The sequence below is a fragment of the Chondrus crispus genome, genomic scaffold, assembly GCF_000350225.1.
Source record: "Chondrus crispus Stackhouse genomic scaffold, scaffold_31, whole genome shotgun sequence".
Classification (NCBI taxonomy): domain Eukaryota; phylum Rhodophyta; class Florideophyceae; order Gigartinales; family Gigartinaceae; genus Chondrus; species Chondrus crispus.
Genome location: NW_005179222.1, coordinates 107,452 through 119,228, shown reverse-complemented (window position 1 = coordinate 119,228; position 11,777 = coordinate 107,452). Strand labels below are relative to the sequence as shown.

Genomic DNA, 11,777 nt, shown 5'->3' with positions numbered 1-11,777 from the left:
TCTCGAGCCCCTACCTCCAGGCCGCCGCTAAGGAGGCCGTCCGGCGCGAGTTTCTCAACATGCCCACACACGTCTCCCCCGCAGCTGACCCCGCCGACCACCACCGCCCCCACCAAGACAAGCACATGCCTCCCGCCTCCCTCGCCTCCCCCGCCACATCCTCCTCCCCGCTTCCGCACTCCGCACACCACCAACAACGACACGTCTCGCCAAACAGCGGCGACGCAAACGTCCCTTCCAACTCCTCCCCGGTAACTCCACAATCTCCACACACCGTCTCCTCCTCCGACCCCAAGGACCAAGGAACTGTCCCGCCGCACCCCGCCGCCGCCGCTTCCGCCGCCGCCGCCTCTGCTGCTGCTCCCGTCCAGCACCCGGTCCAGCACCCCTTCTTCCCCCCGTCGCACCCCCACCAGCACCCGCACGGCATGTTCATGATCGGTCAGCACCCGCAAATGATGATGCCCTCCGCCCCCGGGCCCATGTATGCCCCGCAAGGCATGGTCATGTTTGCCGGTCCCCAGCACCCGGGCTTCCCTCAAGGCATGGTCATGCCGCCCGCCCATGCCGGGCACATGCAACACCGCCCCCAGGGCGCCGTCAAGCCCGAGAATTAGGCAGAGCGAAAGGATCGTATCGAGCACGAGAAGCAGGAGCTCATTCGCGAGTTTAAGAAGAAGACCAGGGAGGCTGCGTTGGTCAGGTTTAGGCAAAAGCGCAGAGAGCGCAGGTTTGGAAAACTTATTCGCTACGACTGCCGCAAGAAGCTCGCCGATGCACGGCCCCGCGTGAAGGGACGCTTTGTTAGGATCAAGGACGATGAGGATATGGAGCAGCCCCAGGTCGTCCCGGGTTTGAATCGGTGATACCTGCCCCTTGCGACGTTTCGTCTAATTTTTTCTCTGTCGCAACCTCGTGTGTGTATATAGTAGTGTCAGGTTTTTTCGCTAACAGTTCTGAATCTCTTCCCCCCGCGGTTGGGGGAACATAAAAACAAACTATTGACGTGTACATAATTCAACAACGACAGTGCCTGTTGCCTTTTTTTGCCCTTGTTGCTCTTGTTGAAGCCGGCGGCCGAGACAGGAGAGAGCGACGCGCCGTAGCCTAACATGTTACATACTTGGCACCCATCCTCTACTTTCTTCTGTCATTGAGTTGCACTTGCTTGTTTTTTTTTTTGATACAGAACCGTGCATCTCGCACCATCTCTTCAACGAACGCCTCTCATTCCCTTACCATACCATGATACGTATGCGCCCGTACTCTCTCTCTCTCTATATCTCAAGATCTGGCCAGAGAAGGGCACCGTGCCTCCTGAGGCACGTGCCTGAGCTACCTATTGCCACTGCCATTGCGCAGCAATTGGCTCGTTTCCACACCACCTTCAACAGCTGGCGGCCTTCACCACGCAACAGGCCTGCATTGCTTTCGAAACGGCATGTATCCATGTCCATCCTGTACCATCTTGTACCCTGGGTACAGTATCCTACCTATTCATCGTCAACCCGTGCATACGTCCCATGCATGCATGTCTCATGCCGATAGCATCGCCATGAGCGAAGTAGTGGCGCGCATCAGGCTGCGTTTCGCGCCCACTGACGCTTCCTAAACACAGACCTTTCCTGAAGACAAAATCACCTATTTCCCTCTTTTGTACGCTGCAGAAGATTCCACTCAGTCGACGCGCCCAGTAAACTGCGATTCTCAAGCCGCTATCCCTATGCTCCCAGAGTGATGATTTTTCAATCACTGAGAAATGGTGAGGGATGGTGACCAGCAGGTAGAAAAAGTGATGTTTTTTGGTGATTTCATCACTTGAATTTGAGTGAGTGATCACTTCAGTGATGTGAACATTCACAACAGTGTTGTGATCATCACTACTGTGCACGCAAAACGAGTGAGGTCGCTCAGAATCACTGCAAAATATCACTTTTTTCTCTCCGATCATCACTGAAGGACACTCAGACCTAGGTGACCTCACTTTCTCACCCCTTCCAGCTCTCAAAGTTCTGCCGCTCCCCCGAGAATCCTTCTACCTTTTGTCGCTCTACAATCACCCGGTCCATCCATTTACAAACTTCCGTTGTCTCCATCCTATTCTGTCGTCCCCATCACGTTTCCCCCAGTAACAATATGTCAAACAACGTCTACAGCACTAATCAGCAATCGAAAGCTGTAGTCCCTGCTGACCCTGTTCTCGGAAGTGACCATGGTTTCAACCACTCCTCCTCTGAAGACGAACACGTTGCTAATGCTGTCTGCGGGGCAATGTCTCATCAGGCGGAACGATCAGAATCTGAAAATGGAAATAATTTCATTGGCAATAGCTGTCATATGGAACCCCCTATGTGTGGTCAGGGACAAACCGGCCATTTTAGTACTCTAGATTCTGTTCATATTGAAGTGCCTGAAACTCCACCCGCCCTCCAGCCGCTACAAAACGCGAATGAGGCTCCACGAAGCCCGTCAATTGAAGAAGGAGATCGTTCTTTCTCACAAGAACTTGCCGATATGCAAGAAGTGTCATGTTCTGATGATGAAAGCATTTCGTCTGATGCCAGAATCACCGAAGAAGAATTGGCTGCTATCCAAAATTCTACCTCCTCAGCAGTTCAAAGAGATAGTTAGGCTGTGAATGCAGCTCAAAATTTTATCAAAGACTATTTCTCCGGCATATTTATGGGGGAAGATGCAGAACCTTTACAGGCTCATGGATGTACTGTGGATAATGATGATTCCGTTTCCATTCCATCCAATCAACACGTCTCTGGTGACACCGAAGACGCTAGGTCGAGCGCACAAAGGCGGGCAGGACTTCCTGGCTGGGAGTATTTATCTGCTTTTGCGAAAGTTGAAATAGTTGTGGATAATGTCGATGAGAATCTCGCCCCACTCTTTCTGAAGGAGGCCAATGCAGTTCTCAGCAATGTTTGCGAAGAAGTGCGAGGTGCAGATTATGATGGTCAGAATCGTCATTTGGGGAATATCGATGCATTCGTTCCGAATCGACTGGAACTATTCAAAGCTCCGTTGCCGAATAGTGTGCTCGAGAAGGTCCGGGAAGCAATAAATCGGGTGCTGGTGTCTCGTAACAGAACAGCGGTTGAACTCTCAGAGTTTATGGCTATTAATGCGCAGCACGTACTGTGCTCTTCATACGGTGAGTCAGTCACCACGGTATCGTCTCGCGAAAACAGCATTTTTTTCACATGGGTGTTGCTGCTGACCGCCACAACAACGTTTGGTCAGCTTTGAGCTGCACAAAACAGAAAAGGGCACGGGTCCAGTACACTACGATGGGATGGACTAACAAGCCACCACGAGGCAACGTGCTTATCACAGAAATGGAACAAAAGTGTGCTGCGGTGAACCGACGCCTTTTATATATACCTGGTGCCACGCTTTTCTGGCTGGATGATTGTAGCATAGACACCCCCCTGACGTAGAGGTGTGTATGCTTTAGCTCGACGTAGACCCTTCGGGGGAGAAGACAGGGAGAACGCACAGCTAACAAGACAGGGAAGCGGGCCCTGGTATCGTGGTAGAGCGGGACGGTCGGGGACGAGCGTACGCCCGGGCCGATCCACGCCTCGACGCCCCGGAGCAGCGCTGGGTAATGTACCAGCGCTGACGGGCGGAGGCGGATCTAGGCTCGCTCGCGTACGCGTCTGTCCCCTACTCGCTTTGTCCCGTTTAAGGCGCGCGAAGACGGATCGCGCGTGTTAAGTAAGCTGGAAGACGGACCTTGACTCTCGGTGGGTGACAAGTCCGTGCTTCTCCTCCTCCACCGCCGCCGGTCCGCGCCATATTTAAGGTACATAATAACCTATCATAATAGTACAGTACCGATGTACTGTAGCGACGTACTGTGGCGGTCGGTCGACACTGTAATACTGTCAGCCATCGGGGCTGACAGTACACGTGTGTGCGCGCTCTTCGGCCCCGCGCGTACACGTGTACACGTGCGCCCCCTGTACTTGGGGGTACACGTGGTGGTACTGTAGAGCATCGAGCCCTACAGTAACCGATCCGATTCTGAATTGATCTAATCTAAATTAAAGCCCCAGGGGGGGTTATACTACAACGATGATCACCTTCGGCTTAGCTCTAGAGCTATCACACAGTACACTAATTTACAGCAACTCAACAACCATTCTAAAGCACTGTGTGCCGTGAGCAATGCACTGTGCTCTGCGCTCAATCCATTAATTCTGGCATGCCATTACTCGAGGCCTCGACAGAAAATTGTTGACGTTTGGAAAAGGCTGCTGAGGTTCGTGCGAGGGGCTCCAACTAGGGGAGCCATAGCCCCCATGGCGGATGCTATTTTTGCCGCTGATCGCGGTTACAATGCAAGAGAGACAATATCGTTCATAAACGAAACCCTTGGTGCAACTGGCCTGGGAACGCATAAACGTTTGTAGTACAATTCCGCACCACAACCCCCCGGCGAGATGATAAACGCGGGGGAGGGCGGGTGCTACTGTAGCGAGCAGGCGTACACGCGCCCGCCGCCGTGTACAGTAGTACCCCAAGGGTCCGACGTGGGACAGCCGGTAACAGCGGGCGTGGCTACGGGTAACACGTGGCACAACCGTTAGCCGGGACCGTGGCCACGGGCACACGTGTATAATCCGTACGGTGGCTAACTAGTAATTAGTAGTTAATGGCACAAATTAGCCAATTTAGCACAGTAGCTGGAATACCGTAAGTAACAGCTACTGTAGCGGGACAGGTGTCCTGGTGTCCCACTTAGGGGTTAAGACCGGGGGCACCTGCCCCGTTCCAGTAAACGGAAGGCAGACTCGCCTCCTCTCCCTTTACGGCTAATTGCTATCCCGTTCCGGTTTCCCTTTTAGTCTCAGGCTTCTAACCCGTGACCGGGCGTCCGGATCTAACACTACCGACCGGCTGCGCGTCACCGGCCACGTGAGCCTTCTCTCTTTTCGAGTCCATCCGTACGGTCTGCGTGCGCGCGTGGGTTACCCAGCGGCGCGCGCTCCGTTACCTCTAACCCCCCTCGTTTCCGAGTGGTCGGGACGAAAGTAGTTATACCACATTTTGGTACTCTTGTGGAGGGTATAACTACCGAGGTTGAGCCCGCACTTGATCGCCAGCGCGAGCAATTGCCGATCGGATTGAAAGAGGTCGAAAATCACCGCGTCGATCGCCAGTGATCATCGACGATGAACCGTGCGGATTCCGCCGGAGAAGATACCGCCTCCGGGCGAGCAAGTACCCGCAGTGGCAGGGGCGCACAGCGCCCCCGGATCGACAATCCGGAAGCCCTGCCACGCCTGCCGTCTAGCAGGGGCCAGAAGACCCCTTCCGTTTCGGACACCACCGCCGGGCTACCGGCTGGTGGGGGGAACGGCGTACAAGTACTGTACGGCGTGTTACTCCCGCGACTACAAACCTGGATGGAGGATTTCCTCGCTGAGGAACTACCTCAGGTCGTGCAGGTTTGCCTCGACCGAACGGCACCAAGACTGGTGGCGGAGCATGCGGACACCGCGCTCCGCGCCCTGCTGGACGAGAAGATCGCCCCCCTCGTACGCGACGAGGTGGTGGCAGCGCTCGCCGCGGAGGAGGACAAATGTCCGACCGCATTGGCTCTAAAGGGAGCTATTAGCTCCGCCGTGGCCATCCGTCTGGCCACGACATTTACCGAAACGGGAGGCGCGGTACCGCCGCCGGCGCCGCGCCGTGAAACCGTTCCGGACTCAAGCTTTAATATCGCTGATCCGATCGGCGCCGTACCCGGGATTGAAAGAATGGACCCTCACCCGGAGTGTAGTGTAACTACAAAAGAATTAGATTAGAAATTGGATCCGGCTCTGTAAGGCACAAACCTTACAGACGGCCGGTACCACACGTGTACGGGGGCACGCGCCCCCACGTGTACTATACGTGTACAACACGTATACAGTCAGCCCCGTCGGCTGACAGTGCCGACTACAGTAGTGCCCCATAGTACAGTACGTACTGTACTAAGTTACGATAGACTAATTGTACATTAAATGACGGAGCGGACCGGCGGCGGCGAAGGGGACAAGGACGGACTTGTCCACGACCTACCGCCTAGGTCTGACTCCCAGCTTATCCTAAGGAAGCTTCCGTTAGCTACCTTAAGGCGAGACCGAGCGCGGGTAGAGGACGCGCGAGCACGTGAGCGAGCCTAGATCCACCTCCGCCCGTCAGCGCTAGAATGTAACCCAGCGCTGCTCCGGGGCGTCGAGGCGTAGATCGGCCCGCGCGTGTGCGCGTCCTCCCCCCGATCCCGCTGTACCACGCTACCCGGGCCCGTGATCCGGTTTCGCTATCTCGTCCGACTTCCCCCGTCTTCTCGTACGTACGGGTCTTCCAGGACTAAGCATACACTCCTATCCGTTTAGGGGTGTTTATGCTACACGGAGGGCAGAGCCATCTATCTCCCAACCGTTAACGGTGCTACAGGGAGGACCACAGAAAATGTCCTCCCCATACTCGCCGGTACGGGCGACCCCCGCGGGACAGACAACCGCCTGGGGCTCCCCGAGACAGGGAATCGGGACCCGTACCGGTTGAGCAGAAGACGTGCACCCGGCACGCACAGGACCGAAGCGGAATACACCCGGTATTCCGACGCAGAAGACCCCCGTCACAGGACGGATGAAGACCGCGAGGGACGCCGCTGGCGATGCCGCGATAACCGCGAGGCACACCACGGGCGATACCGCGATGGCAGAGGGGGAGGATACCCCTCCGATGATGACCCATCCGGTTCGGAAGACTCTCGCAGGTGGGGCCACAGGGCATGCCGCGATAGATGTCGAGACCTGCAGCGGCACGACCCGTCCGACTCGGAAGACTACCACACCGAGTCGGATGAGGAGCGTCGTCGCTCGAGCAGACACCGCCGGGCTGCCCCGAAGAGCGACGAGCGACGGCCCACGGTGATCAGGCCCCTCAATGACCTGTTTACCAAGGCCGTCAACTACAAGACCTACCGACTGGAACGGCGTAGCTCGCGCTACGACTATACAGTAGCGCGGCACATTAACCGTTACCGGAAAAAACTGGACGTGCAGATGAGGTCCCACACGTTCAGCGGTCAAGATCCGATTGCGGTATTGGGATTCCTCGCACGCCTCAAGATGGCGTGCGACCACAACAGGATTACCGAAGGAGCCGCCGTGTGGTGCTTCCAATTCTACCTGACCGGACAGGCTCACGCCTTACTCCAGTCCCGTCTCAATGGAAATACCATGGCGGTTGACGTGGAGCGGCGCGAGCTGCTCCGGACATACCCCCAGGTGGTCAACTTTCTGTTGCGCACCTATGCTACCGACGAGGTAATTTCCGAAGCGGTTGGGGACGTGACCTCCTTCCGTCAAAGTTCAAACATGACGGAGGAGGTCTACAGTAACCACCTCTGGGACAAGGCACTCCTCTGCGGTACGGTATTCTCGGACAGGCGGTTGAAGTCCTTGTTCGTAGAGGGGTTACTGCCGGCCACGTGCGCGCAGGTTCGTAATTACCTCGCCACGCACCCGGATGTGGACTACCAATCCGTTGCTCGTTATGAGCAAGCGATCGGGGAAACCAATCGGGCTTCCCGTCGACAAGGGATGTCAGCCATGGCTCACCGAGAGCCGTCCGGAGCGGCTAGAAGATTGGACCGCACCGCAAGGACGAGGCCCGTGCTGTCGGTTGAGTCGGCATCCAACATCCCGACGGCCGGGGGATTTGCTGAAGAAGCAATCTTGGCCATGACGGACCAAACCGCCACGCCGACCTCGATGAGCTCGCCACCGACGAGTTATTATCCGTCGCCGGCAGCTTCGACGGCGAGCGCCCCAGTTCCACCTGCCAACTCTGTCGACGTGCGCACAGGACCGTACGGGAGGCAAGGGCAGGATCCACGCGTCCGGTTCTCCGGCGGGAGATTTCCCGAACCGCCACCGTGCCGGTTCTGCCTTGACACCACGCACCAACAAGAGGGGTGCCCCGTCGTTGCCGATGCGGGCCTGCGGGCCAAGCTTCTGGAGGCACGAGAGGCCAACTACCAGAAGCTACGCATCCGGCAAGGCCTCTGCCTGGGATCCCTGTTCAACCGCCAGGGGCCGCTCGCTTGGCGAAACCAGCGTCAAACGGACCCCGCGGGCGTCAACGTGGTCGAGGAACCGCACCCGGACCATACCGAAGACCACGTAGCGCAAGCCGCGGATGAAACCCGCGAGCACTTGCTGCTGACGGGGGAAGCCCGGGAGGACGCGTAGAGGCGACGACGTCTCTCCCCGTGCCCAGCCTCAGAAGCTTAGGCACCCCCGATCCGGCTGCGCCAGTGGAAGCGCAGCCGGATAACCGAACAGAAGTCCAGGCCATCTGCTCCTTCAAGAAGCAGAATTACAAGATCTCCGCGACGGTTGGTCAGAAGCAGGCGTTGATGGTCGCCATCACGCCAGTGTTTGACTCAGGAGCCGGCCCGAACCTCATCCATTTACGGTGTGTCGCCGAGTCGTGGCGACCATCCATAAAACCGGTTCGGAGCCCAGCGCTTATCGACGCGTCAAACCGCGCGATGAAGGCACTAGCGGAAATCCCCCTGCTCGTCCGAATCGGTGAGTTTGTGGCGCGCGTCCCGTTCCTGGTAGTCACGAGCCTCGCTGTGGACTGTATCCTCGGTACGACTTTCCTGGATCGCCACGTCAAGGCGATCCTCCCACCGCAACGGAAGGTCGTGTTCCACGACGCGCCACCCGTGGCGTTGGTCGGAACAACCCCATCGAGGCACGACCGCAAGATGGCCTCGAGGAGCACCGCACAACAACTACCGCCGTCGGATAAACCCGAACGGAAGCAGGTGGCGTTCCCCGCCAACACACCGTCACGGAAGATCCGCCTCGTCAGAGGGGTGACAATTCCTCCGATGACGCAGGCCATGGTGAGGGTCGCCACGCCGGTGGGGGGGCTATGTTTTTTACAGAACTCCCCAAAAACCGCGCACAAGAATTTGACCCTCATGGCACAGGGGGTCATCGATGTTGCCCCCGAAAACCCGTTCTCGGTAATGCTCAGCAATTTTGGGCACCACTCGGTTCACATCCCGAAGCATACCGTAGTCGGACTGGCTCTTCCGTCGCCCACTCACATCCTGACCCTTGGCCACTCGGCCGCGGAAGCGGCCGAAGCTAACGAACGGGGAGGGATATTTAATTCCAACCTCTCAACCGCAAAGGATGGCGCGGAAGAAGTCGCCGACAACCGTACGGATAAGGGCGGGGCTGAACAAGCCACGCCGCCCAAGGCGCCCCTCGGGGCGGCTGGAACGGATAAATCCGAAGACGCCGCCGCCCATGAGGAGGACCCTAACGCCTGGCAAGAGGACGTCCACATCGGTGCCGAGGACGAGGAGGTACGCTCGGATGTCCTCGAGGTACTGTCCGAATTCAAGGGGATGTGGACCGGCCGGCTGGGAAAAATCGGGGCCACGAAGCACCGCATTGAGCTCAAGCCCGGTGCTCCCCCGATTTACCAAGCGCCTTACGGCGCCGGACCAACCGCACGGGAAAAAGAGAAAACGGAGATCGACCGCATGCTCCGGGCAGGGGTAATCGAACCCGCCACGGCCGAATGGGCAAGCCCCGTGGTATTGGTCCCTAAAAAGGATCGTACCATGCGGTTCTGTGTCGACTACAGAAAGCTCAACGCAGTCACCGTTCGGGATTCCTATCCGTTGCCGAGGATGGACGAGTACATCGATTCCCTCGGCGACGCTACTGTCTTTACCACGCTGGATTGCAACAGCGGGTATTGGCAAGTAGAAATCGCCGAGGATGACCGCGACAAGACGACGTTCGCGTCGCACTGCGGGTTGTACCGTTTCCTCCGCATGCCGTTCGGTTTGAAGAATGCCCCCGCTACCTTCCGGCGGGCCGTCAACATTATACTGTCGCGGGTAAAATGGGAAACCGCACTGATCTACCTGGGTGATGTGATCATCTACTCCAAGACCGTAACGGAACACTTCGCGCACGTCCGCGAGGTTTTGCGCCTTCTGCGGGACGCGGGTGTGTCGCTGAAGCTGTCGAAGTGCGCTTTCTTCGACACCTCGGTCACCTACCTGGGGCACGTGATCCGACCAGGTAGGTTGGAGGTCGAGCGCCGCAACGTGGTCGCCATCGAGCGCGCTCGACCTCCCCAGAACCAGACGGAATTGCAATCCTTCTTAGGAATGTGCAACGTCTACCGTCGGTTCGTGAAGGGCTTCGCAAAAATAGCCGCTCCACTAAACCGGAAGACGGGGAAGAATCAACCCTTCGAGTTCGAGGTTCTTACCGATGAGGAATACGAGGCGTTCGTGGAACTCAAGAAGCGCCTCGTGTCCCCACCGATCCTCGCTCTACCCCGTTACGGAAAGAAATACACCCTAGATACGGACGCTTGCGCGTACCAGGTCGGCTGTGCCCTATTACAGGAGCAGCCAAGCGGTGACCGCTTACCGATCGGGTATTAGAGCCGGGCTCTAACCGACGCCGAGAAAAATTACACTACCACCGAAAAGGAGTGCCTTGCTGTCGTGTGGAGCATCCTCACGCTTCGACCATATCTATATGGGAACACGTTCGACCTCCGTACGGATCACGAGGCCCTCCGATGGGTCCTCAACCTGGCGGATAGCTCCGGCCGGCTAGCGCGCTGGCGTCTCCGCCTAGCCTAGTACGACTACGACGTACAGTACCGACTGGGTATTAAGCACCAACTCGCGGATGGTGTATCACGCCTCCGAGTTGACGGCGCAACCTCCGAACCGGTTGACGACGAGGCCCCGTGTTTCGCGGTACAATGGCGAGAGGAGGAGCATAACCCCCGCCAAGGTACCGTACACTGGGAGAAACCCGTCGACCTGGGGAGAGCTGAGCACGCGTTCGCGGTTATACCCGAAGAACGCGACGTCTCATCCATAACGGTGGAAGAGTTCCTTCGGGAGCAGGCCGAGGACCCCTTCTGTAGGGCGGCCGCCGAGACCGTGGGGAACCCGGACTCGCGCTACGACGTCGACCGATACGGGTTCGTCGTCCACAAATCCCCCCTCGATGGGACCCTGCAGGGGGTTGTACCGAAACGGCTCAGGGCAAAGATATTGTACCTCGCCCATCATCCCCGCCTGGCAGGACACCCGGGCGGTACGAGGATGTATTATACCCTCCGGCGGGAATATTATTGGCCTCATATGGCGAACGACGCCTTCAGTACCGTACGGAATTGTGCCTCGTGCGCCGACACTAGGGGAACCCTGGTGCGGCATCAGAACGACCTCAAGCCATTCCCAGCGGCAGGGCCGCTGGATTTCATCGCCATGGACCTGCTGGGTCCTTTGCCGAAGACTGCGCACGGGAATCGCCACGTGCTCGTCATGACCGACCGGTTTAAAAATCTGACGCGCAGCATCCCGTTACAGACAACCACTGCGTCGGTCGTGGCAAACGCCTTCCTGGACAATTGGGTCTACGTATACGGCGCACCTCGTTACGTGCTAACCGATAACGGACCACAATTTGCCGCCAAGTCCTTCGACGCGGTGTGCGCCTTGCTGGGGGTGAGACACTACCTGACTACCGCCTATCACCCCCAGAAAAATGGGCAAACCGAACGGTTCAACCACACCCTGGTGCAGCGCCTCCGACACAACGTCGAGGAGCATCAGAGGGACTGGGACGAGTACATCCAGCCCCTGACCTTCGCGTATAACATGCAGGTCCACCGGTCAACGGAGACATCCCCGTTCGACC

General features: G+C 57.6%; 2 protein-coding genes; one reads left to right on the top strand and one right to left on the bottom strand.

The window, feature by feature from the left end:
- Positions 1 to 564: 564 nt before the first annotated feature.
- CHC_T00005725001 (hypothetical protein) lies at positions 565 to 792 on the top strand. The gene has a single exon (XM_005717611.1). The coding sequence runs from the start codon at positions 565 to 567 to the stop codon at positions 790 to 792; it is 228 nt and encodes a 75-aa protein (XP_005717668.1).
- Positions 793 to 879: 87 nt separating this feature from the next.
- On the bottom strand, positions 880 to 1,951 carry CHC_T00005724001 (hypothetical protein). XM_005717610.1 is given in 2 exon segments: positions 880 to 1,489; positions 1,490 to 1,951. 1 exon segment carries the CDS (start codon positions 1,949 to 1,951, stop codon positions 1,490 to 1,492), a length of 462 nt encoding a protein of 153 aa, XP_005717667.1. The 3' UTR covers positions 880 to 1,489.
- Between the last annotated feature and the right edge of the window lie 9,826 nt (positions 1,952 to 11,777).

Bases quoted from the DNA above. Each gene is read 5' to 3' on its own strand.
- CHC_T00005724001 (XM_005717610.1), bottom strand. From the start codon at position 1,951: ATGATCGGAGAGAAAAAAGTGATATTTTGCAGTGATTCTGAGCGACCT.
- CHC_T00005725001 (XM_005717611.1), top strand. From the start codon at position 565: ATGCCGGGCACATGCAACACCGCCCCCAGGGCGCCGTCAAGCCCGAGA.